At 42.1% G+C, this 27,033-nt stretch overlaps 1 protein-coding gene across 3 annotated transcripts; it reads right to left on the bottom strand.

Moving 5' to 3' along the window:
- Positions 1 to 1,939: 1,939 nt before the first annotated feature.
- On the bottom strand, positions 1,940 to 26,423 carry KLHL24 (kelch like family member 24). Of its 3 annotated transcripts, none has more exons than XM_068954191.1 (8): positions 26,253 to 26,407; positions 22,967 to 25,455; positions 18,729 to 19,709; positions 12,699 to 12,883; positions 11,351 to 11,469; positions 9,975 to 10,163; positions 9,323 to 9,511; positions 1,940 to 8,053 (listed from the first exon to the last, which is right to left on the bottom strand). In XM_068954191.1, the coding sequence occupies exons 3-8, from the start codon at positions 19,646 to 19,648 to the stop codon at positions 7,853 to 7,855; spliced, it is 1,803 nt and encodes a 600-aa protein (XP_068810292.1). In that variant the 5' UTR covers positions 19,649 to 19,709; positions 22,967 to 25,455; positions 26,253 to 26,407; the 3' UTR covers positions 1,940 to 7,852. The 3 variants fall into 3 exon arrangements, with proteins under 3 accessions (XP_068810292.1, XP_068810293.1, XP_068810291.1); XM_068954192.1 differs by having other exon boundaries at positions 22,967 to 23,124; positions 26,253 to 26,374; XM_068954190.1 differs by lacking the exon at positions 22,967 to 25,455 and having other exon boundaries at positions 26,253 to 26,423.
- Positions 26,424 to 27,033: the final 610 nt, after the last annotated feature.

Raw genomic sequence — 27,033 nt, 5'->3', positions numbered from 1 at the left:
TTTGCCCCGAGGCGGCTGCCTGCCGGCGGCCCCCGAGGGGCTCGCTGCGCCCCCGCTCCCAAACGTCCTACCTTTACAGCTCATGGTGTTTCACAGCGTGTCAAATCACAGCTACAGTTGCCCCACTAAACTAATGGATTTAATGTCACTTTTTTTTTTTCTTAACCAGATCCTAACACCGCTGTCAGATGTCCTGAACAACAAGCAGCCCTTCGCTCCGCCGCCGTAGTCTCATGCTAAACTCATGCTGCTAAAGAGCATGAGATAACGGCCAACTCTTACATGTATTTTCTAACTTCTTATGAGGCCGCAAATTGTAAACAAGTGTATGCGTGCTCAATGTGCAGGGAGCCAACCTTAAAATCCCCCTTTTCTGGTTTCAGGACCACTGCTAGAAAGGCTTTCTGTCAGGCAACAAATACAATCCATTGAGATAGTTCTTGTACCCAAATTTGTATCATTTTCATCAGGAATATAATTTAGTTTTTTATTTATTTTCTTCCTTTTCTCTGCTTAATGGAGAGAGGAACAGAAATAGGTCCATTTTTAACATTTTAAGTATATTCAGACAGGATCCCATTCCTCAGTGTATTTCCATTGCATCGTAGTCTGAATTTCCTTTCATGTGAGATTACTTCTTTCAGGAACAGTAACATTGCACTCGGTCATAACTTATTCTTGGCACCACAGTAACAGCCCCTTGATTGCGGTCAATGATCCAGTTACATTGCCAAACTGCAGTCCAACTGTTGGCGTTAGTTTTATGTTTCATGTTATAAGGTATCTGAAAAATCTTTACATGCCTCAATGGTACATTTAGATTCGCTCATCTCTGTGGGGCTAGGTTCAAAACTCTTGAAGCTAGTGGAAGTACTTCAATTTTCTGCAGTTCAAGGCTTTAGCAGGCCCCTCTCTGCCAGTAGACAGATGAAGCAGTATCTTCATGTCGATTAAGTTGTATTAAAATGTGCCTGCCACCATTTCTAAAAAGTTATTTGTATTTTTTTTTTCCTCTACATCTCTCTGATACAGAGTATATCGAATATCAAGGCCCCAGGGCTTTGGTTTTATGTTGAAAGATACAGGACCCACAATCCAAAATACATCAAACAAGGAAAGGACTCACGAGTTAGACCTCAGTGGAACACAGGGAAAAAATCACAGTAGGAAGCTCTGTTTGACTCTGCCACAATGCCAAAAACAAAGGGTTTTAGGAAGAAGGCAAGACACACATCTAGGGTTACGTGAAGGACAAGCTCTGAGTTTGAAATCCACACTGTCCTATGAGGAAGAGGATGCCAGGAGTACAAGCTAGTATTCCACTAGAAAACAACTGAAAGATGAATGTGATCTGTAAAACTGTGGTATTGAATGAAATACAGTCATGTCAGTTCAAGTGCAAGAGAACCACCCTCTCCCTGTCCGAGCCCTGTATCGGCCGTTCTACAAGTGGCACCTCGAGATGGTCAAGGGAGAGCTAATCTGGGAAGAGTAAACTTCCTGCATGTCTCTTTCCAACCTATAGTGTTACTGGTCACCTTCCTACCATTATCCATTCCCTTATCCTGATTTCGCTTATTGCTTTTGCCCTCTGAGTCCGTTTGTATCCTTTCCAGATCCTGATTCCCAGAACTAAGCACTATTTTACATCCCATCTTGTCATTTCCCCCAGTTTCCTTGCTCTTTCCTTTTTCGCACAGCCTCTAGCTTGCCTGCACTACCTGTATTCATGTCAATAGTAAGTTACATGACAAAGGCATAAAGATGAGCTATGAAAGCATCCAGACTGGAAGACAGAAGAATGATGGGTTGATACAGACACTGCAAAGGTGCAGAATCCAGCAAATAAAAGACCTAGGAAGAACAGGAAAGAGCTTCCTCCTTGTACGACCAAACCCCTCCGTGGCATTTCTCATGACCTAAATAAAACACAGTAAACTATTCAAAAGGCAAATGTTTATTAGGTACATTGGATTTAAAAAAAAAAATCTTTCAAAGAATTATGCAAGAAATATATTTAAATATAACAAGTAAATGTTATTGCTTTTGTGCTACATTACAAAATCACTTTTCTACTGTCAGCACAATCTGAAGACCTTAATGTTACGTGTCAGATAGCATTGCATTGAGTCTGGCACACACTAAGTGGTCCGCAGTTTTTTGTTCAGCTTCGTTTGTGCTGTACCAGATTGCTCTTGAAGACAAGATTAAGCTCTTGTTCGAACCAAACCTTTTACGTTTCAGTAAATAAAGGAACTGGCAAGGAATACAATGAACCGCTGTTTTCCTTAGCAAAAAGAAAAATCAAAACATATTCCAGGTGAAAGGAAAGTATCATATGAATAATAGTTAAGTAGGTAACCTCTCTTTCCATGGCCAAGTAGTTCCTATTAATCTGACTCCAAATTGCTACAGGTGCACCGAAAGGAGAATGGCCCCACAGGTCCAGCATTTACACAAATGAAATTAATAATAATACATTTTATTCAAGTCTCTTGATTTTGCATATTGCCGTGCTACACCATATTATTGCTTCATCTTATTTATTTTAAACTCTACTGAGGACAGGCAAGTCAGAGCGTTCTGAAATGTGGTAGAGGCTATTGACTAAAACAAGAAACTACGTATGAAGGACAGGAAGTCAAAGACAAACTCCTTTGTCACTGAGGGAGTGCAGGAAATAGAAAACAGGAAAAAAAAATACTGATTTCTCCACAGTAAATCTGCCATAACATTGTAAAAAATCGAAGCATTGTAGGCATATTCTCAATAAAAGGTTTAACTGTTCTTTTAGTTAACGAATGGCAAGATTTACTTCTCTTAAAAGGACATCAGCAGTCTAGACAGTAAGACTGATCCTAATAAAGATAAACCAGAAGGAGCAATCCAAGCTCATTTTCACAATAGATAAAAATTATAAGTGAATTCAAGGCACAGGTATTTTCAACATTAACACATTATTTTCTTTGGAACTAATAATACAAAGTAAGTTGTAATTACATTATCAACATGCTGTACATAGGGACTTTTATGTGTATCATTTATAATAGAATTAGCATAAAATGATCACAAAGTTATTCACATGCACAGATGCGCAAACATGAGTGTAGATTGGAGCACTACAGTAGAAAAAAGGTTATGTAAATAGAGCTTTTGGATAATAACACTATCAAGGATATATACTTTGAGTCACTAATTTTATACATAAATGCATGTTATGAAAGACAGCTGATGCGAGGCCAGTGTGCCGAGAACTTATGTTCTGATTCACACAGCTGGTGTGGGGTGGGTAAGAGGCTGCCTACTGTTTTGTGGTAATGCTCACAGCACTGACACTGAGACGGATTTTTATCAATGCCACCTGAAATAAAACATTAAGGAAGCTTGTTTGCTGGACACATTTAAAAAAAAAAAAAAACTTTACTGTCTAGTCCTCAACCAGATAACAAACTTCTGCTTAAAAATCTCATCAACCTCATCACCTTGTGGACTTCCTTTTCAGTGTGTATTACTCAGATTTTTTAGTCCGGCACACCATTTAATGCACACTGTCCTGTGCGCGTGAGAGTCCACATTCAGAGGAAAACATCTTGCTTCAGAGTGATCAAGTCTAGTGAGGTTCTTAATCCTCTGGAATGGGCTTTTGCCATCTTCAGTGGCAGAGAAAACGAGATACATTCGTCCAGTCGGGCAATTACGAAAACTGAGCGTTTGCTTTTCCTGAGCATTGCCACTAGAAAACTTTGACAACATATGCTTCTTTATCTCTCAGACTGAAAGTAGCGAGTTGACAAACGTGAAATATTTTTTACCTATTGAGTTCCCTGTGACTGGAACTGCAAACTGTAGGAGCAACCAGACAGTCCTGTATTTCAGCAAGCCTAGCAAAATGCACAAACCCAAAAGCGCTGGGTTTCCCCTTGCCGTTTCTCCCACTTGCCCCGAGTTCCCCTCTGGCCTACCAGCTGCATGCAACAGAGCTCCAGCACATCACCATGCCTCGCGCAAGGGGAAACCTGAAATCCCGAGATGTGGGACTGCTGCTTGTCTTGTCCTTGCAACTCAAAAACAAAAATAGGGTAAACTGAGTAACCGTCTAAGTTAACATGGTGAACTCAACTATTTTACGGAAAAAGCCCTAGCAGTCAGCTGCGTTCTTGCTCTCAAGCACAGGTGACCAACAAGCACAGGTTTGAACGAAGCTTTCTGGACTCAGGGTGCTAGACGGGAAAGCTCAGTGCTTCACCCCTGAAACGCATGCCAGGCACGCAGGGAAAATTAACTGTCTGATGGTACAAATGGAAGAGATTCCACAAATTATGCCTCTTCAGGCGCTAACAGAAAAGGAACTTAGAGATAGAGTGAACGATTACCAGGTAATGTTATATGCTTGATGGCCGAGACATAGAGGGATACGTGGAATATATAAAAGCAGAAGGCCAGAGGCTGCACTATAATGCAGTACTCCGTTATCTACACAGAAGCTTCGTAACAGCAAGCTACAAAGAAGCATCAAATTTCTTTTCAGTTAATATCATATGGCAGAAGAATGGAAGGATAGATATCACAAAATTTCATCAGAGACGAGGGGACATGACAAGGGAGAAAGAAGACATTTACTTTCATTTCTTCAACAGTGAAATACTTAAAAGTAACTGTTCAGTGAAGTATTAAGAGAACTCTCAGAAGTTATTTTCTCAGCCTGACTTTGGAGACAGTTGACACCTTTCCCCTTGCATTGTTAGACTGAAGTTACATCTCTGAGCAGAAGGTCACTACTTTGTAGCTGTCAAACCTGTAACTATTCATGGTGGAAATTTTTGGATTATACTGGAAGACATTCAAAATGTTCTGTCCCAGAATGAGTCCAAAGGGGGCAAAACAAAACAAAAACAAACTTGTTGTCCAAGCACACAAACTGCAATCAGGTAAATGTGCCTGACAGCGTGAGTTTTAATCTTTGAATCCATCTATACTTAAGTGAAATGCATTGGAGAACAGGTGACCTAGGAATGCGGCTTCCTAAATAATGTGTCCTTCTAGAAAAATGGTATGCTTTCATTAAACCAAAACTGAATCGTTCTCTTCTAGTACATCTGAAAATATTGTTTAAACAGAGCAGGTCATAAGTGCAAATCATTTACAGAATCAAAAACCAAAAAAAAAAAAAAAGAAACAAAAACCTACACACGCCCCTGACTGCTGTTTAACAAAATCACTGCATGAATAACTGCCCTTTTAGCAATACTCCACACACTTAACTGTTCAGCATTGAGTACAGGTTCTGAAGAACTACAAGCAAAAGTTTTCTTCTACATCTACATTTTTGCGTCTACTGCTTCATTAAACAATTATTTTCAAAAATAATACATAACAGTAACAAAGTACATAAGAAAAGAAAACTAAACTATAAACTGAATCTTGAAAACCATAAAAAGCAGTATCTTGTTATTTACAGAGTACTGCGGTACTATAAACACAGAGTAAAGGATACCTAAACATAAGTGACATTGTTCTACACCAACACAATAAAGAAAGTTTTAAGAGCAGCTTAGCATGACGATCAACATTTCTCTTAACACAAACTGGAAGGAAGTAAGAGGAAAGGAGAACATTTTTCAAATTTTATCTCTAGTGAAGTGCTATCATTTTTACATTTTCATTTACAATGATGGGACAAGTTATATACAGTGTTAGTATATAATATCAGTTACTGGGCAATTACCATTGCTATCAACGGACCTTATTCACAGGAACCGAAATCACCTTCTCAAAGTGACACTCGGTGAGCAGACACACAAGAAACTTAGACAACGATTAATTCATCCAATTCATTTGTCTTACATTACTGAATGACTTTCTATTTAGGGCAATATGAATGTCCGTGCTCAGGGACCAATTTGCTAATTACACCACTGATATGTAAAGATCTGTATAATATTCTTAACATATACAACCAGTGTTTGGTATTTAGCCAGAAACTGAAATTTGTGTACTTTCCTGAGGTTACAAGTCAAGGCATCACAAAGTGCAGCTCCCAGTGCTCTTTAAAAAAGACATGACTGTTTATTACTGAAAATGACTCCGAATTTGGCATAGTTTCACTGAGGGTCAGAATTTCCATCTCCCTAAGAAAACAGATGGTTAAGAAAGTCCAGTGGAAAAAAAACAACGTTCCAAAGATGGTGCTTGTTTTCACCCTCCTGAGCAAGTGCGGAGACCAGAACCCCCGGGAGCAGGGCTGTCTCTGCAGGGCCTCATGCTTTTCTCTGCCCTGGCACTGACCAACTTCCCTACTGGCTGCTGTCCTCAGATTCCTTTGAAAAGGAGTTCCTGATATTTCTGGTGATTAGCAGGAACTTGGTACACACACAACCCTATTCGTTTTCCAACTCTCAAGTGCTATTTCAGTGTTCATGAAATTGTACCCCAGCTGCACAACTGTCTACTGAGACAAGGAAGACCTAGTACAGAAATCTAAGGATATTTTAAAAGAAGTATCTTCACTGAAAACAAAACAAAAACAAAACAAAAAAACCCACTAGGTCAAAATATAGGAGCCTCATGGCTTCAAGGTGAGCCAAAACTCTGGGCTTCAAAATTAGCCAAAACATGCTACCTGGCAGTTACCTCATACGGCTACGTGGACAGGTCCACAGGTATTTTTCTGGTTACATGACAGACTTTTCAGGAACCTCCTCCTCTGTGGCCAAGTAGGTTATACAGCAGTTCAACCGTTCTGCAGTAAGTGATTGTCTGAAGACAGGCCAAGAAATACTTAATGGGTACTCTGGATTTCTGCAGATGAGTTAGTTGAAAGACCAATTTGTAAGTTGTGGGATGCAATCCGAGTCCCTACCTCTATTATCACGTAATTTATAATCTGACTCAGAGAAGTGGAAGAACACAAAGTTAGTTGTCCTTAATTCCTTGAGGAGCGTAGAGATACTCTGCAGTGAGCAAAGAGTGAGTCCAGGAACTTTCAGACTTCAGCTGTACTGCTGAAGATGTTAAGAACCAGGATTCAAAATCTGTTTCACAGATGCGTGCCTACACCCCACTGACCACTAGTTTTCCATGTCATGTAGCCTTGTACTTCTGATAATCATTAGCAACACTATGAATATCGTCCACAGTGTTAAGGTACATGGCCATCACTGCAGTATGTTGCAGTAGCACAGAAAACAACCAAGATGTCATTGTTCTCCTCCCAAGAAAAGCAATCCTCAAAGATTCTAATATCTTTCCTATGTAGCTTAATTTTTTTTTTTAATCCCAAACCATGCATGATCTGAAATGGAATCTACTTGGTTAAGCCAAGTAATCTGCTTGTAAGAATGCTGTGCATATGAATTATAATTATATAAGCTTTTTTAATCCTAGATAATTCTTTGAAATTTACTTGCCTATGCAGCTTTTCAATTAGCAGAACCCGAAACAACTTGTAGATATCGCTTTTTAGGATACAGGCACAAATGCTTGTGAAGGCACTTTCCCCACAAAACTTCCAAGATTTTAATTACTGATCCCACAGAGGGCAAAACTTTCTGAACACTAATACAAAGTACTATTACTACACTCATGTCAGAGCATATAGCATATACAATTAAACTAGGGTTACCGGATAGATTTTGTAGACTTGTGTTGTAAATTAAATTAACCCTTTTTCTTCCCTCCCCTGCCCCCCCCCCCCCTTTTTTTTTTTTTGGAAGGCACAAGATACAGTTTTCATTTGACAGTTAGGGAAAGGACATTTTTCCATTTCAGGAATCTTTAAAAACCTGTCTCGCAGCAGACCACTGGATTCATTCATGCCATCTCCTTTTTGCTGTTGTTGTTTTGTTTGTTTGTTTTACAGTTTAAAGCCTTTTTCATTATATCTATGAATTGTCACACAGCCGTGATACGATACTGGCCTGGGCATGGCTGCTACTCCTGTGATAATGCCTGTCGCAGGGTCATAACAAAGGATAGTGTCTGTGGCTTCACCATTTTCTCGTCTTCCACCAAGGATATATATTTTTCCATTACACACAGACATGCCACAATTCTCCTGTTTCAAAATATATAAAGGAATACACGATTATTTTAAAAAAACAAATCCTCCAATCCCTGAACATCTACCACAGTGCAGAAGGACAGCAGCACTGTGACTATCATTTGTAAACAGACTGGTCTACACTTTTCACTTCCAAAAGGACCAATGCACAAAGCAGAGCAGCTGAGGAAAGCAGCAGCACCTGCCAGCAGAAAGGGCTGTTTTAGGTCTAAGTTTTCACAGCTATATGCTGTGAAACACAGACATAGAATACAATGCAATACTGCTGAATATAGTACGTAAGAGTACTTAAGAGATGATGATTGAAACATCTGAGATAAAGAAAGGGGGGAAGAGAACAAAGGCTTTCGAAAGGGAGACACAGTAGATATTAATGCAGAAAGCGGGAACACAGAGAAACACCTTAGAAGAGCAACAGATGACGAAGAGAGATGGAAATGGAGCGGGAAAAGAAAGAAAAAAGAGAAAAAACCCTTGTGACTAAGAAAAGAGCGCATAAGAAAAGACTACGCTATGTCTGGAAGCGAAGGAAGCTAGGAGTCTGTTTCCTCCTCAAAAGCCAGCATAGAAAGTACTCACTCAAATGCAAGTCACAGAGCAGAAAACAGTGAGAGGAAGAGAGGGAAGGACAGGAAAAAGAAGAACAAGTCTCTGTCAAGGCAGGTACAGCACAGTATGTAATTTCCCCTGTATTTTTAAAACATCTGCCAATTAACTGCTATATATGTGAACTGCACTACAGAGGGGACGTATTTAAATTTTGCTCAGGGGGCTCTTATTCTGAAGTGATACTGGTTTCAATGTTTTAAGCCAGATACTTTCTGCACTACACAGTGGCTTTTCTTCACCCTGTAAAAAAGCCCTTCAGTATTTTCTGTTGCGTTGAAAGGCTTTAATCAACCATAAGGCAATTACTGTCTTCACTCTAAATTAAAACATCTAACAGAACTTGAAAGAGATCCATTTGTAGATATATAAAATGTTATCCATTAAACTGTTACACTGCTATCGAACAGCAACTGCTCTCAGACCAGAAGACTGGCCTGGCTAATGCACAGACACTCAGCTGAAAAGCTACTGGTTTAGAAACTTCCTTTTTCTGTGAGATTTTGAATTTTATAAGTGAAAAAGTAAAGCGAAGATGCAACCAGAGATGCAATTTTAACAGAGTTAGACAAATCTACTCATTTCATACCAAGATATTCACGTTAAAAAAAAAAAACCAACCTTTTAGAAGTCTACCCGCCTTTTAGTGTTTATTACCTGTCTGCTGAACGTATTCTGTACGTGCATCCAGTAGTCCTCAACTGGATCATAGCAGTATATTGCTTTGGTAAGCCCACCAGCAACATAGATCAGATTGTTTAAAGACACAGCCGTAATACATCTTTTTGCAATAGGAATAGTTGCACGGAGTAACCAAGAATTAGTATCAGGATCGTAAGACTGAACCTGAAAACAAATATATGCATTTGAGATTAAAAGCCTTTTGACTGAGATCAGAATTACTGCCTGGCACACCCACACAGGTTATACAAGTAGAGTCAAAGAAGCAGTACCTTGCAGGCAATATCTTACGAAGAAAATGAAATCAATATAAACATAGGCCGATATATCAATGATGCTTTTATATCTATATAAATATACACACACACACACACACCCCATATTCAACGTTGTTTTCCTAACACTTAGGTTCAAGCATTCAGATAGCTCATTTAATGTGTGATAATAACCACCACAGAGACCAAAGTAACAGCATATTAATGAATTAATGTTTTCTACTCTGAATGTTTCATATTGTAACAATTCAATACTCCAGTCAGCAAGCCAGTTGAAAGAGGTCTCTGTATGGTCCGTTTTTAAACCAGGGTTACCCATGTGTATAGAGTGGAAGCAAACACAGTTAACCAACCTTGTCAGAACACGTGTTGTCATCGGGGCCACCCCCAATCACAAACAGTTTGCCAACGCAGCTGGTGACTGCTGGAGAGCTCACGGCTTCTTTTAGGGGAGCCACCTCTGTCCACCGATTGGAAAATGAATCGTAACACTCTACACTGCTGAGTCGGCTTTGACCGTCGTATCCTCCAACGACATACACCTATGCGAAGGGGTGAAAACTATCACTGTTCTAAATTTAAAGTAGCATTACATGGTTGTAAGAAATTCATTTAAAGCTGCAGGAATCCTAATGTGCTAGGTTTTTGAAGGCATACTTTCCCCAAAAAGTTTCTATATAGAAGAAGAAGAATATGACCTAAAAACAATAGGTAAAGATTCCCAGGAGAGTTTCCATTCAGTCATATGCAGAATGAAAATTGTAAACAGACATCTGAAGGATGGTATTATAATACAGAAATAGAAATTCCCTCTTTGAATGGGGTGCGTAAGACTGCACTGGTTATTACGAACTACATTTAGCAGCAACAGCAAAGTCCATCGGAATTTACCTTTGCTCTTTTGTGTTTTACTTCTTTCCCACTTGCCTACAAAAATGATATTTCTTCCTCCGTTTCCATCTGTAACCCCTTTTTTCTTTCCTGTTGCTCCTCTCAAATTTAAGAGGCACCCGAGCTCATTATCGTTTCTGTGTCTACCTTCTTTCCTCTGCTTGCTCCAGCCACAGCTCATCTCCAAGAAGTTATTCACTCCAGAAGCACCGTCAGACACCTTCACTAACTTTCATTAACGGAAAATCTGTGGGCTGTTGATCCCAACTATTGGTTTTATGTTAAATTGTAAATAAACAGGCCTTTAAAAGGTAATAAAAACTCCCATTTTCCTTACAGTAACGTATTTGGTTGATATTTCCAATATAAAACACCAAGAAAAAGAGCACGGAGATGACACTCAAAGCAGTTATCAGTTTGTGTTAGTAAACGCATAAATGAAGACAGTGACTTGTAAGAGAAGTTAGCTAAAGGCAGTTTTGTATTACGTAGACAATTATTTTTGAAAGCACTTTTGAAGCATAGGCGAATTGTTTCTTTGCTTCCCAAAAAACTGCTTCTTCAAGCTGGACACTTCAGTAGCCAAAAAAAAAAAAAAAAAAAACCAGAAAGAAATAAATAACTGAGGTGTAAGATCATTTTCATGTCCACAGATAGCATCCAACTGATTAAGAGCATAATTATTTGTTCGCAATATTCTTAAAAAATATGTTTTTAAATATCATTTGATAGGGAATCCATCAAAGTAATACTAAACATTTGCATCTGTTTTCTACATTCTTTTCTTATACTTGGGGACCATATAAGCTAAAATAAGTTATAAATCTACTTCTCTTACTTTACCAAGGAGAACAGCCATTTTGTGACGCCATCTGCCTTTATTTAAGGAGGCAACTCTGATCCAAATGTTAAGCTGAGAGTTATAAATCCAGACATCCCGGCTATTGATTCTTCCACCTTTAAAAACAAAAATATGTCCATTTATCTTTGAATAAATTCATTATTCAACAACAAAGGCTGACAATTAACATGCTCTTCTGCAGGGGACAATTAAAACATTATGTCCTTTTTAGGTGGTAAAAGATCCATCCTTATTTATATGTTAGACTTCAAAAGTCAATTTCAGTGAACGTCAGACCCAAATACACCGGGAAAGTTATTTTACTCATTTGAGTCGTTCACAGTAACCTGCTGATACTGCATTCAATTATTTCTTGAGACTGGAATATATTTCAGTGGCTCTTACCCATGCTCTTCAGATTTCCTTGAGCGTCACTAGCTGGAGGAGACACTTGAACAGAAATCTTAACCATTTGTGTCTTATAAGGCACATCCCTAACACTAGCTGTGGCCCTCTATTTGCTTTGCACACACATCTGCCTCGATTTTACTTGTTGTTCAAGTGATAACGGTAGAGCAAGTCTGAGAAGACCGCTTCTTTGCTTAAACTAACATATGCGGCTCAGTATCCAGTCCATCAGCTGCTGGAACCGAATTATATAATTTACCCTTGCTAAGACACTGAATGAGAAGAGTTTAAAAACTGACAGCTATTGCTTACTTCAGTGGAAAAGGCTGGTTGGTGTAAACGGATGCCCAGCTCAGGTGGCAAAAGTCAAAAGGGGTTTGTTTCCATTTGACATTCCTAGGCTGAAAGGAGCTTTAACTGTTTCCCCTTTGGAATCCCGGCAGCCACACAACAGAAACTGGGCACCAGCAGCATAGCAGTGCTGCCTGCTCCGGGGCAACTGTTGTTTTTACCAGCAGACACCACCTTTTGTAGCAGAGAAAAAGGCTGCTGGGAAAATATTGCTTGTGATTTTTTTGGCTTGTAATTTTTCCAACTGTTGCTTTTTCAAATGTTGCTGCAAACAGGCCACTTCTGCATTTTAAAGCAGCTTTACTTAAGCAGCCTGGAGGAACAAATCCTCATCTCCTTTAACACAATGGATATCTTGGCCTCAGCTGCAAAAAAAAAAACCCTGTTGATTAAAACCAAAAATCTGAGAAAACACTTGCAGCTCCAAAAACCCCATTCCGGGGGTTCACGCTCCCTATTTACATCAAAAAGTGACTTTCAGTAGAGCTGCTGGAAGTTTGAAGTGTGAAGATCTGCCACACTACTTTAAAAGCAAAAAAAAAAAAAAAAAAAAAAAGCGAGCCTTAAATTTCTTCGGGTTATTCACCTGAAACGAGAATATCATTCCGTAGAGCACACACTGCGTATTCAGACTTGGTAAACTCTGGAAGTTTAGCCAGTGACTTCCACTCTCCCGTTACAGGATCGTAGCACTCTGTATATGGCAAATTAAACCCTCCAACTCGTTCACAGCCTCCAACAACAACTATCACTTCAGAATAACCAGTCGATCTAAAAAAGTGAGAACAGAAAACTAAGATATAGAAGTTATTTATTAATACATGGAGGCCAAACAACTTTGTTTCTAAAAACACTAAGAAATCAGAAAATTTACTATTTAATGTAACATTAACTTCGAGGGGGGAAAAAAAAAACCACCACTTAAACAGTTGCAGGTTTTCAGCGTTTCCAGCTGTCTCATTATATAGCAGGTTACCACACTGACAGCTTTCCTGTGCAAGTGGTGGAGTCGCATTGCGCAATGTTCTCTGCAAAAAATCAAACCTTTAATAATACAGTAAGCCCTCATTCTTTAATAATATTTTTCCTTTGTCTGTGTATGTAGAGATATCAGAAAAAGTTGAAGCAAGGCCTGAAGCAGTTAGATGTGCAATCTGGTGCAGAATTTCAACAATTGAGCCTTCATACTGAAACTGGTTTTTCCCCCAATTTTAGAGAATTTATTATAATACTGTACATTGTATAAGTATTTGTGTAAGAATACCTTCAAAATGCTGCAGGTATTTCCTGAAAAAAAGCTGAAGGCACAGAGTCAAAGTTAATTTTTTTTTTTTAATCTTAGCACTAATACATAGTTTAAAAAAAACAATGCATCAAAAAATAAGTATAGTGGTAGAAGGAAACATTAAGGAATACCAGAATAAAAATTCAAACCTGAAACAAAACCCAAAACCCACTGTGAAAAATTAAACAGTCAGTGTAGAGAATTAAGCCTTTAAACTGTCCTATATTCTCGTTCACCTTCTACTTGACTTCCTAAGAAAACTTGATACCTCTGCGTTACACATGCTCTGATAATGTAAGAAAAGCAAATCTCATATATCTTATTCCACATAAGAACATGGAGAATCAACCAACCATATTCTATATAAAAATCAAATTATGACTGAATCAAAGAATCACAGAATGGCCGAGGTTGGAAGGGACCTCTGGAGATCTTCTAGTCCAACCTCCCTGCTCAAGCCGCATCATCTAGAGCACATTGCACAGGATTGCTTCCAGGCAGGTTTTGAATATCTCCAGGGAAGGAGACTATATACAACCTCTCTGGGCAACCTGTGCCAGTGCTCTGTCACCCTCACAGGAAAGAGGTTTTTCCTCATGTTCAGCTGGAACTTCCTGGGTTTCCGTTTATGCCCGTTGCCTCTTGTCCTGTCGCTGGGCACCACGGAGAAGAGGCTGGCCTCATCCTCTCGACACCCCCCCTTCAGATACTTGTACACATGGATCAGATCCCCTCTCCGTCTTCTCTTCTCCAGGCTGAACAGGCCTGGCTCTCGCAGCCTTTCTTCAGAGGAGAGATGCTCCAGTCCCCTCATCCTCTTTGGAGCCCTCCGCTGGACTCTCTCCAGTAGGGCCATGTCTCTCTTGTACTGGGGAGCCCAGAACTGGACACAGTGCTCCAGGTGAGGCCTCCCCAGGGCTGAGGAGAGGGGCAGGATCACCTCCCTCGACCTGCTGGCAACACTCTGCCTCATGCAGCCCAGGACACCGTTGGCCTTCTTGGCCACAAGGGCACACTGCTGGCTCGTGCTTAACTTGCTGTGCACCAGGACTCCCAGGTCCTTCTCTGCAGAGCTGCTTTCCAGCAGGTCAACATCCTATTCCTTCACTCAAATTCATGATTTCTTATAAGCATTTGCCCAATACTCCCTTTCCAGGGCTTTTCTAAATTTAAGAAATTTATACTGATATAACTACTCCAAGCATTGCTGTCTACTAATCATTCTGCTAAAAATGAATGCAAGACTGACTTTATTTTTAGAAATCCTTTTTGTTACATCGTGCCTAATTTTCACCTTGATCCCCACGTGAATAGAGATTTCATTTATCATTGCTGAGTTCTGCGGTCCTCTCTAAAATTGCATTGCCTTAAACTTCCTAATGTTTTAGCTTATAGACATATTAAGTATTGATGACGTTTTCCCCATTTTGAAGCATCAGGAATAAAACTAAATAGCTATTCTATCTCCTTGCCAGCACATGCTGTAAATTAAATATACCTTTCTACTCAAAATATTTAAGGCAGCCATGGCAATGATAAATCATGACGCACTGTAAAATAATGAAGATATGTATCTGAGGAAATACCTTTACACACCTGAACTAGTCAGAAGAAATACTCTTCAACTGCTCAGATGCTGGTTTCTATGTATTTACTGACACTAGGTTATCTGCTTTTCTGAGCAACAACTTTGGATGAGAATCTCTCAAAGGGTAAAGGGAGGAACCCTCTGCACCAGCAAAGCGCTACTCAGAAAAGGGTTTCCTTAAGAGCAAGATACTCAGCTCCTCACTTCCTTCACAGGCAAGGCCAACTACATCAACTAAACATATATACAAAAGAGGTTTGTCTGTTGACTACTTTTTAAGATTAGCACCAAGGCCTCTACTTACTAAAAAGCCTACTGTATACGACTGTTAATCTTTTAAAAACAAATAAAGCACGCTCTTTAGTTGGAAAGGTCTCCTCAGGAATTGCAATGAGAAGTTCTGCTCTTCAAAAGAAGTAATAATTTTGTGTAATATTTTAAATCCGTAAATGGACAAAAATTTTAGTACCTAGATAGCCATACCCTTTCTTAAGGAATATTTTCTCTGTTGCATTTTCTTGAAAGAGTCTTGCACCGTAGAGCCTTTGAGCTTAGTTCCAGAAGATTTTTTGCAAATGATAGAGGGCACATAAGTTTTTTTAAAAAAAAAAAAAACTAAAAAAAAAGCTCCCAGAATAAAACTAAGGAATGTGATGGTGGTAATGAAGATTAGAAGAAGCTGTGATTCTCGGGGAAGCTCTGATCTCAACCAACGGTACAAAAGGTCGTCCTTGCAGCCCTCAGAAGAAATACTGTGAGAAGAATAACAGAGGTAAGCTAAAACCAGTGCCAGAGAGATTTCAGGAGAGAACCTCTTCTCATGAAAAAAGGCACAAAATAGAAAGGATGGGGGAAAATAAACAAGTCAGCTGACAGAAGATCACATAATCCAGTATATTCCAAAAAGCAGGTTTCCAAGGGGTTCCAGCTTACTTGATACAAGCAAGCATGCAGTCCTCTAGCCATCTGCATGGAAAGAGGACATAGCAATGGCAAGCAGCACAGTGTCAGCTGGGCAGGTCTCCCTTCAATAGTTCAAAGAGATTCCACTCAAAAACGTTTCAGCTCTGGGAGACAAACTATGAGGATTTGAGAATTTTGGAAAAAATCACTGCCTTTTTCTGTTAACTCACTTTTGTGTAGCAAACATGATAACAGACAGAAATGCAAAGTGAAATAGAAAAGTCGTCTCCTTAGGAGGAAAAACAAGGGAGCACTTTTTTTTTTGTTTTAAAGAGCAGCTAAAAAGGATGTATAAATATACTAACTTATAACCAGTTAAAGTGGATACTAATATGTCTTTATTAGACATCCTCAAAGGATCTGTATGATGAAGGAACTCACAACGATGCGAAAATTTAAAGATATTCAAAGTATAAAGAATTACGTGCCTGTTTTCTTTTGCATAGGGAAATTTGTTATCGCCCACTGCTTGATGCTGGCTTGGAGATCTGCTATGCAGCACAACCAATAGAGGCTTAAAAGGAATGTGAGAAACGACCTCAAGATGTCACTATGTCACTGCAAGTATACAGCTGAAAAGCCCTTTCAGAGACCTTTGCATTTGTCAGTGATGGCTAGTGGCAGAGGACACACAGAGCAAGCAGGCAACTGTCATCCCACATTTTGAACTTGTGTTTAGTTCATGCAACTCTTCAATGGCTTCAAAAAAAAAAAACAGCTGTGAAATTGCAGCCCACTTTTAACCTATTTTATCCACAGACGCATGCATACCCATACAAGGAATCACAATTCGTTTCCCAAAGTTTCAGTTTGGGAATTCCTGATCCTGCAGCTTTCCTTTCCTTTTAGAAAAACTTTATATAAAGAAAGAAGTTGGAAAAAGGCAAGAAAGAAAGGAGAGAGCTCTGAGATGTCCCTCCTCCAAGCCCCTCCCCAAGAAATGACCAAAAAAGGTGTGGGGAAAACAGAGGGGGATCTGGTAACTGTTTTAAAACATGATCTCTTTTTGCTATAGGCAACAGAAACAAATAGGCAACAGAAACAAATGACGGAGAACTATTCCGTGAGTGTAATATAGAAAAGGGGGAAAAATGCCTGCTGGGAGGCCAGCCAGTTTTTCTCTCTATAAATTACTTCTCTTGCTCCTGCCTACTCAAATTCACAGTGCAGTTTAAGTACAGCAGTAAAAGCAACAAAAAACCCCCACCAAAACCTAAGCATAAAAAACCCTCACAAAGGTATTTTGTTCACAAAGTAGTTGTTGGCTGAAGTGCTACAGCGAGACTACAGAGTTTCTCAAGTGTGTGTGTGTGTGTGTGTGTGTATATCTATCTATGTACCCCTCCCATACTTTGACAGAACTGGTAGGTGGAAGTGCATTTGCTTTATCAAAACAAGTAATAAACTTAAGCCCATCCCGAAACAGCACAGAAACCGACTTCACTCCACGCACATGCACACTCACAAAAGGATGAGGGCTTTGGTCTGACTCCTCAGATACCCCCCCCACCCCTGAGGACCAGGCTTAGGGTGTGAAATGCTTGCACCCGTTTCCAAATGGCCACGGACCAGACGTTTGCAGAGATCCCTGCGTGGCAGCATGCAGTTTGAAAAATCTGGCAGCAAGGAGTTAAAGTTTCTTCTCTCACAGATTAGACAGCAAGATTAAAGACTGGAGCGCCAGGGAGGGGGCAAATGCTCGGCAAGTGTTTCTCCCCCTACAAGAAAGCCTGTAACACATGCCAAAAAACGAGTGTTCCCTGCACAGTCACTACACAGCAACCAGATATGAATAAGAACAAACAGAGAGGAATAACTTGTAACACGCTCTAACCGTTTGTCCAGACCAGATCATTGCATCACTTTAACACAATACGTGATTTCAAAGCTGCAGTTTAAAACAGGCAGAGTCAATTAACAATAAACCATCATGACAACTGTCATGTGGAAGGCAGGCTTTTATTGGGAAACTATTTTTGGAAAAAAAAAAAAAAATTACCATAACCAACATTGCCCATGATGCCACTGAGGGACTTTTCCTCATTTCCTCCAGCAACTTCCAGGCATCATTCCTACTTGCATAAAGAATTAATAGGAAACAGTAATTGCGGATCATTAAAATATCATGTTAAAAGCATAAAGGATTTCAAGAATTGCTCCATAATTCTTTAACGTAACTAAAGGATTATGCATTTTAAAAACATGTTGTTTTGGTGTTAGTCTCTTACAATTCCACACACCAGATCTGCAAAGCGTCTTGTGCGCTTGCTTAGGTCTTGTGAGGTAACAAGCGAATGTCCTGAATGAACAGCCCCATCCCTATTCTTTATAATGCTCTGTACACTCATATGATTTTGCTATAAAAAAGAGAAGAGGCTATTAAATTGAATGGGTTACTTGCTATGACATAAGTTGTTTTTAAAATGCTGCAGTTGTGTAAAATAACTTAAGATCTCATGCAGTAAGCATTACCATTTAAAAATTTTTACTTGCAAGGTAAAATAACTTCATTTACTTGAGCAGTCTCTCATACTTCATAGCAGTAAAGTGATCTGTGCAAAAACTTGACCTATTTACATTTTCTAGACATATATATGCTTGAGCTGTTGGGGGGGAGGGGGGGGAAGAGCACAGAATATAACTGCAGTGCTCCATAATGCAAAATAAAATCGTTTTCCAAAGAGATTTTTCTGGGCATGGTGTATATCAAACATCTGTACATTAAATCATGTCCCTCTACCACAGAAACAAGGAGGGGGGAAAAAAAGAAAGTTCCTCACCTGCGTGGCCTGGTTCTGGGAGACATCATTTCATTTCCCAGGATATGGTATCGCCTGGCTTCGTGCAGCAGCTGGTAACACTCTGGGGAATTCTGAATCAGCTGGTCCACTTCCACCGTCTGGACAAAGTAGTTGGGGTGCAACAACGGGAGCCTGACGTGCGTCAGAAGTTCGTGCAACACTGGCCTTCTCAGCTCAACTGCCCGGTACACCCAGCGCATCACAGCTTCAAACACCATCTCTTCCTTGCTGATCACCAGTTCGTCACTGCAAATGTAATCAATAAGCTCATCTTTCCCCAGCTCGAGAAATTCTTCATGCTGGGACACATCCTCAAATGTCTGCAGCGCAAAATTCCTGCACTTGGTGAACAGCGTCTTGAGCGAGTGCGTATCTGCAAAACGCTGGATTCCCAGGCAATTGCACGGATCCAGCTGTTCTTCCAGGAATTTGGCACAGGCGTCACGCAAAACACTAATCTGAAAGAGACTTGATGTTTCAAAGAGATACTGCACGTTCTCCGTAGTGATTTTCACCTTGCCAGTGTACACATACTGTAAAAAACAATCCATAGCCTCAGCAAAAATACCATTGATCTCCACTAACATCTCCCTGCTTTCTCTATGATCGTTGCAAAACATAGCTCTGAAGTAGCTACTGCAGGCGGAGAGCACCGCTCGATGGCAGGGAAACTCTCTTCCTTCCACGCAGATAATGACATCGGTAAACAACCGGCTGTCTCGAAATTCATTGAAGATCTGGAGAATGCTTTCGGCATGGGACGAACCCGAGGAGAAGTCGAAAAACTCATGGCCTGATAACGATTTTGGGTCCATTTCAAAGACTTTCCGCTTGGTTGCAGGGGAATCTCGTATCCCGCTATCCTCTCTATTCAGTCTGCGGCCCAATATTAGTACCATTGTTACATCAGTTGGCTATAGAGTCATTGAGAAAAGTTTGCCGAGTGATTCCTTCACAGTGCTACGGTCAGAAAAATTAAAACACTTCAGTATCCAGGCCGGTATATCCTTCATCCCATAATGAGAATTAGATAGCACCCTTGTTTGGTCACTCTAAAAAGCAGTAAGCCTTTTGACCTTGACTAGAGGCAACACTGTGTTACCGGGCAAATGAGAAATCGCCTTTTGCTGGGCAGTAGAGTATTACATTTTTATGTATTAAATACCTAATACATTAAAGATAGATAAACCAATATCCTAACACCAGCAAATCACTCAATTAACATAAGCTAAGGACTTCCCTGGATAGAAGTCTAGGGCTTGAGCTTTTCCTCATTTTTCAATGCAATCCTCACTTCAGCGGGAGCCTCCAAGTACTACTATAATAGCGGTAATTAAAAGGGGAAAAAAAGACTGGAATTTTCAGAGTAGAGTTGAGGTAAAAGAAATCACTCCTTCATTTTCATTATAAAGTCCATGATAATAAAGTCACATAACTAAACATTATTAAACACTAATATTATCTCAACAAACAACCTTGATCACAAAAAAAGGTTTTACTTGTTCATTCTTAAGATCTAAAAATTAGTTCACTGATAATGTAAGATTCAATTAAAAATGAATGAGACAGCTAATATACAAAAACATTTGATATGTTTAAATAAGATGTTAGAGCGTGATGAAGAAGCTACAGAAATAAAGCAAGAAAAGGCCAAAGAAAGTTACACTTGTTGGTGTAAGAACTAGTGCGTTTGAAGTAAGGGTCAAGGACAACTTGCTGAGGGAAAGAAGATTTTCTGCTTTCCAAAGTACTACTAGCAAAAAATTAGCAGCAAATTTTTTGCCCAAAGGCCTTCCAATTGCGAGTAGATAACACACAACCTTCCCTTCTCCAACACACAAACACACTAACATTATCAGAGTATTATTAAAGCTGCAAAAGTCAAGCAGTTAAATGGTTGCAGATGCCAAAATTAAAGTTTGTGGGTGAAGAAAACGCAGCTGGTGTTGCAGATACTGCCTACTAGAGGTAATATGATTGTCTCTTTTGGCAGCAATAGTGCATTTTGTCACTCCTTGATGAACGTCCACCAAAATATACTAAGGCAGCATTACCGTACCAGCAAAAGGTTGGACAAAGCGCCCACATGTCTAACACAGATATAGTTCTAAACGCATCGGTTTTTGTTTTGCTTTGGGGTTTTTTTTTTTTTTTTGTGCACATCCAGGAGGAAGTGTACTGAGTTATTTTAAAACTTGCAGAAACGATTTATTTAAGCTTTCAGGAGATTATATTCCTTTTCTCATTTCCCACTTACAGAGTCAGGAAACGTTAGTTTCAAACAACAATTTCATTTCCTGACACACGAGCATCTTTAGAGCGGCTATTACCCAACCGAAAAGTAACTACATCATCGCTTAATATAGAACACAATAAACCATGCTTTTTTTAAACAGCCCTTTTACACAGCACCTTTAAAAGGCACCATCTTAACAAAGAGCGAGACAAAAAAAAAAGTACACTGTATATGCACACACTGCAGAAAAATGTTTCAAAACCATCATTTTCTATACAATTTATATCAACTTGTATACTTATTTACAAGGCATTTTTTTGTTATGGCTCATTTGGCCTACAAAGTATTTAATTTGAATTAAAATGGCATCAGCTGTCACGTTTTGTCAGAAAAACACTGTTGCAATGAGCTTATCTAATAAAATCTCCCTGAAGCAATCATTTAACAAGGCGGCATTAGGTAGTCTAATCTATAGCTGCTATTCCATCCAGCACATTTCGCAACTATGTTACCCTGTAATGACCTAGGCCAGATCAAAACAAAAACCACCTCCCCCCCCCCCCCCAACTAGGATCATCAGTTCTCTTGCTAACAGCTAACCTTATATTGAACTCCATCTGCAATGGATTCGCTGCTACTCAGCATGAGAAAGCGGGCAGAAACGGAGCTTACATCAGCAGTCGAAACGGAAAATGTAACTATGAAAAATAAATATAAACCCTAAAAGTTTGATTTTGGTGTCACAGATTTAAATCAAAATAACTTCATTAAAGTTAGCAGAGCTTTTCCAAAGCAAAGCTAGCCTGAAATCAGAAACAGGACACTGGCATATAGCATGACAGGGCAAAAAACCTGACCCTATAAGAAAAAGCCTGACGATTCCGTCTTATTATGTGACAAGCTATGACTTTGGAAGGTATTATATAACGCAATCCTAAATAAATGGAAATAAGGCCTTTGGGCTACAACTGCTCACCAAAGGAAGCAGGGTGTCTTTGTGCTTGGGACGTGGAATAACATAAAATGAGCGGTCAGCAAATAATTTATGCCATTTTTTAAAAATGTTCCAGTGGCTCAAAGAAATGACAAAGGTCCACGGAAGAGAAACTAGTCAAGGGGACAAATACTGCAACTTCAAAAATAAGGATAGAAAGGAAAAAGAATTACATTCCACTGCAGAAATTAACGCTTTTGAAGACACCATGCTTCAATTTCTATCCACTTAAACTGAAAAACGGGCCTGTCACTAACTCCAATGCAGGAAGGAATGAGTTACTTCCACAGATCTGCTTAAAGCAATTCTATAAGACAATCAGTAATACCATCACCAGGTCAGCGCTATCAGAGCGTATATATTGCCTTCTGCAAATCTTGCTCAGGCCGTTGCTGCTCCCAGCTGCCTGCCCCCTCTTTCTGGCTGAGCTGACAGCCCCCACCAGAAGGGCGGAGGGGATTTGTGCCCCACTTCTAGCTACTTCAGTCTGCAGAGGTGGGCAAAATTTACAAGACAACCTACTTAACTTCATGTACACTGAAAGTGGAGATATGTGGACATGCCTACTGTCTGCATTACAAAGCACCAACATTTACAGAGTTTAACATTCAGACCTCTTCAGTAAGTTTTAATGAAGGGTAAGCCAGACAGGACCTTAAACATACCACAAAGCTTATCTGTGCTTTCAACAAACCGCAAGAGAGAAGTGAGTCACGTTTTCAATCAACAAATTTTATAAAGGCTTTACAAATACAGACAGGGCTCCTGCATGAATGTTATGTGCACACATACATGCCTAAAACTAAGCTCTCTGGAAGATTAAGTTCTTGTTTTTCTTTAAAGTCTATACCGTCTATGGGCTTGTCTACACAAGAAGTCACACAGAAATAACCCAAGAGCCCTCACCGAGAGGCCCCTAAGTAAGGTCTGTAAGATGTTTGCCCTGACACCTTGTATCAGTAAACCCTTCTTCCTGAAGATACGTACTTCATATCGCATTCTCTTCTGTATTCACTGCACTTCTGCGTCTTCCACTGCAATATCCTCAGGTATTTTACCCTTCTCCTTTCATCCACAACTCTGGCAACGACCAGTGTTTTTTCGTAGGGTTGGTTTTCTGCCAACCTGGTCCTCTAGCACCAGAGCTGAGGGAAAGAAACCGAGGAAATGTGCAGCCAGGGCTGGAGGTAAGGGCCTTCAGGCCAGCGAGCCAGCAGGTGTGCCCCAGCGGTATCCTCGCACCTCGCCCCAGGGTGCGCCTTCAAGCAGCGGAGACGGCGCTGCTGCCGGCAGAGGTGCTACCCCCCTGCGACCGTGCCCACCGCGACAGGCTGCGCGGGGCGGGCGAGCGGCAAATACGCAGCCGCCCTGGGGAAGGCCGGGAACCATGCTCGCGACGCCGCGCCGGCCTGCCGCAGCCCAACGCGCTCCCGGCAGGGCACGCTGCCTGCGCGGCTGGGCTTGGCTGCCAGGAGCCCTCGACAGGGAGCGCACACACCTCATGTTTACTATTACCTGCTACAGCGTTCGTAACGGAGACTCCAAGGTGATACAAAAAAAATTAAAATAGTAAAATAAACGGTGTTTTTGCTTGAAGGTGAATGACTAGAATTAACTAGACCTGAGGTACAGTTATTTCACTTGTGATTTCAGGTAACATGACCAGCAAATGTGCCTTACCTCAGATGTTTGGTTACCACAAAAATCAGAGTCAAACTCCCAGTTTGTTACCTATTCCAATACACTAGCTAAAACCACAGCACGTGTTGTTTTTTCCTTTTAAAAAAAAAAAAAAGAGAGAGAGAGAGAGAGAGAGAGAAAAAAAGCCCCATAAGCTTTCCCTCCACCAGAAAAGTCAAGCAGAGTATTTCCTTCTGTTTTTTTCCTTTCTCTGTGATATAAAAAAAACCCAAGAAGTTGTTGGTTCTAAACAATTATTTTCTAATTCTTCCTGATTCACAGTAGAAGTTAGGTTTTGAATGCCTTTGCATGACTGAAGTCTTTAAGATGACTAAGAATTGGCAAACAACAAAATGAATAAGCTCATTGACATGGTAAGGAGTCAGCCGCACTGCAAAAATATCTTATACTAATGTAGAGTACCACTTGGGGCAGAATATATATGTATATATTCCTTAATGTCAAGATTCTGTAACAATTAAGGTAAGGACACACATAAACAGCCTCTCTCAGTGTCATCAAAAATCCCTCAGCAAAAACAGGAACTGGACATGAAACCCATTATTAAGTTCAAAAATTGAGCAGCGAAAAGAAACATCTATGAAGTGCATAGGAATTTTTAGGTAACGCTTTTAAGAGTGAACAGGTTATCTAGAAGGGCACAGACCCACTGAAAAAAAGTTACAGCATATGAGCATTAACATATGGGGAAGAGAGTGGGGGAAAAAATGTCAGTATACATCCTTTGTCTTCATTTCACTATAATTTTAAGAATGCTCAGACTTTCTTAAAACATCCCACCAAAACAACACCCCCAGCCATTACATAGTCCTGTATACGTGTTTCAAAGATTTTCAGGTTCTTCAGTCAACTGCTTACAAATTTGAAAAAAACAAAAACCCACAGCAGTCAACAAGTGTAACAGCATCCAGAACACATTCCTGATATTATAGCCAAATGGGGCTATTTTTACCTAAAGCAATGGAAATTTTGGATAGGTAATGATGTTAACCTAAACATATACATCTGAAAATGTCTTTGTAATAAAGGATCTTATATAAACAAGGAAACACGAAACATACAGAACAAACACGAACAAAAACCTGGAAATTTAAAGCTGATAAATGTCCTTTACTTGCACTATTGACTTTCCTGTTTACAGAGACCTGAGCCAAGAACAGAGTCAGATGAAATGAGAGTCTTTTGTCTCACTGTGTCACAGCCCTAATGCTATTTAAATATAGATATTGCATACATCTATTTCCTGCAGTTGGCATGCTATTTCACCAGGTATTGTCAGGAGGATCCTATTTATACCTTGCACCCCCAGGGGCTAACTGCACACGAGCACAATTTTTATCCCCAAGCATTCCAAAGTTGTTGCTACCCTTCTGTGCTATATAAAGCAATGAAGTGCCCTTAAAAACAAAACAAAAAAAAAGGCTGATGTAAAGCTGATACCGCAGCAGACTGTGCTTTACACAGCCCTCGTGTCCCGAGCTTCCCCGCTGAGGTCGGGAGGAGTTCGGCCCCAGCGCGAACCCGAGGTTTCAAGCCACATGGCAAAGCTCCCAGGCTGAGGCAACGCGTCCACTGTTTGTTTACTCCTTGCACTTGAAATACCTATACCACTACAAGATGGCAGCTGTCTAGCTGTAGGTCCGACTCCGTGACTTATCTCGAGGAATTTATCTATAATAAACACTACGAAACACACGGAACGCTTCGCGCTCTCCAGGCGTTGGCAAATCCCACCGCGCCAGCCCCAGCTCCACCGCCCGCTGGAAGCGCCTACGCTGTAAATAATTAGAAACAGACAGGACAAGGAGTTTAAAGCGGGGCGCAGATCTCTAAGCGGTACCAAGAGCCAGCCACACACGCAGGCTACTCCCCAGCCGGCCGGGAGAAGGGCGGCCCATGCCCCCCCCCCCCCCCCCGCCAACGGCCGCCCCTCGCCAACGGCCGCCGCGCGAGACACTCGCCCAACCCACCCCCACTAACGGCCGCCCGCGCGCCTGCCCGCCCCCGGCGCAGCGCGCATGCGCGAGCTCGCCGCTCGCTCGCTCGCGCTCTCTCTCTCTCCCCCCCCCCCCAACCCGGCACGCGCCGGCCGCCCGGCGACGCCGCGCGCACGCGCGCGCCCTCCAGCTCACCTTCACCCCGAGCCGCCTTAGCGACAGGCTCCCCCCCCCCGCCGGGCCCAATCCGAGAGCGGCACCCGCCGCCCCGGTCCCGCCCCCCACCGGCCCAATCCCCGGGCACGGAGGGGGGGGCTGTCCCCCCCTCCCACCCCGCCGCGCGGGGCGAGGAGGGGGCTCTCGAGGGACGAGCCGAGTTACGAAACGGCCGGGGCCACCGGGAGGGGGGCGCGGGGCAGCTGGCAGCTCCCGCGCGACCAACGGTCCCTAACGGCCCTTCCCCGCCGGCGTCAGCGCCGCGGCGGCCGCCCCCGCCGTGCCGCGCGGCTGGGGGGGGGGGGGAGGGAGGTCGCCGCCCGCCGCGCTTAACGGTACCGGCCGGTACCGCGCCCTCCCCCCACCCCCGCCGGGCTGCCGCGCCGGCGCCGGCCCCGCGCCCCCCGGGCCGCACTCACAGGCGGGAGCAGGCCGCGCCGCGGTGCGGTGCGGGTGCGGGTGCCGGCGCCCGCAGGGTCCCGTCGGTCTGTCGGTCGGTGCCGCCGCTGCCGGCCGCGCTGCCAGCGCCACTCAAAACAAAGGGGCCGGCGGGGCATGTGACCCGCCGTAGCCAAAACACACATGATGTCACGGCGGCGCCGCCCCGCGCGGCCCTGGGAGCTGTAGTCCGGCCCGGCCCAGGCCGGCGGCGGCCCCCTGCGTTTGCCCGCCGGCGGGCGGGTGAGGCGAGCTGCGCTGGGCCGTGGTCGAAAATACAGGTCTAAACCGCGTGGGCTGTGCGGCAGTGCCTCAGGGAGAAAAGGTTGTTACACAGGGGAATCGGGGGCCGAAGGGGGTATCCACCGCCGGGGTAAGAGACGGCGTCCGGGGAGCGCCAACGGTCGCACGGGTGAGGAGCGCTTATCGCTGCGAACGCTCGCTGTTGAGCTCCCCTTTGGGAAGATGATAACGCAGAGGACAAAACCTGATGTTCCTGACAGAAGCCTCACCTTGAGCGTGCCAAATTTTGCAGTTTAGCAGGAAATGCTGCATTCAGCTGGGACGTGGTACGCGGGTGCCCCGCTGTGCCAGCAAGCCGACGGGCAAGCTCCGGGGAGCGTAACCAGCCACCCTCGACAACACCCGTCGCTGCGCCTCAGGAAAGCAGCGCTGTCCGCGCGTGTTAACTTTTCAGTCTATATGACCAAAATACAGAATACGCCTGAACACACACGAACGTGCACGCACACACGCACCAGA

This window comes from Struthio camelus, chromosome 9 (genome assembly GCF_040807025.1).
Source record: "Struthio camelus isolate bStrCam1 chromosome 9, bStrCam1.hap1, whole genome shotgun sequence".
Lineage (NCBI taxonomy): Eukaryota > Metazoa > Chordata > Aves > Struthioniformes > Struthionidae > Struthio > Struthio camelus.
Note: the sequence above shows the minus strand (reverse complement) of the source record. Positions and strands in the feature narration are given on the sequence as shown.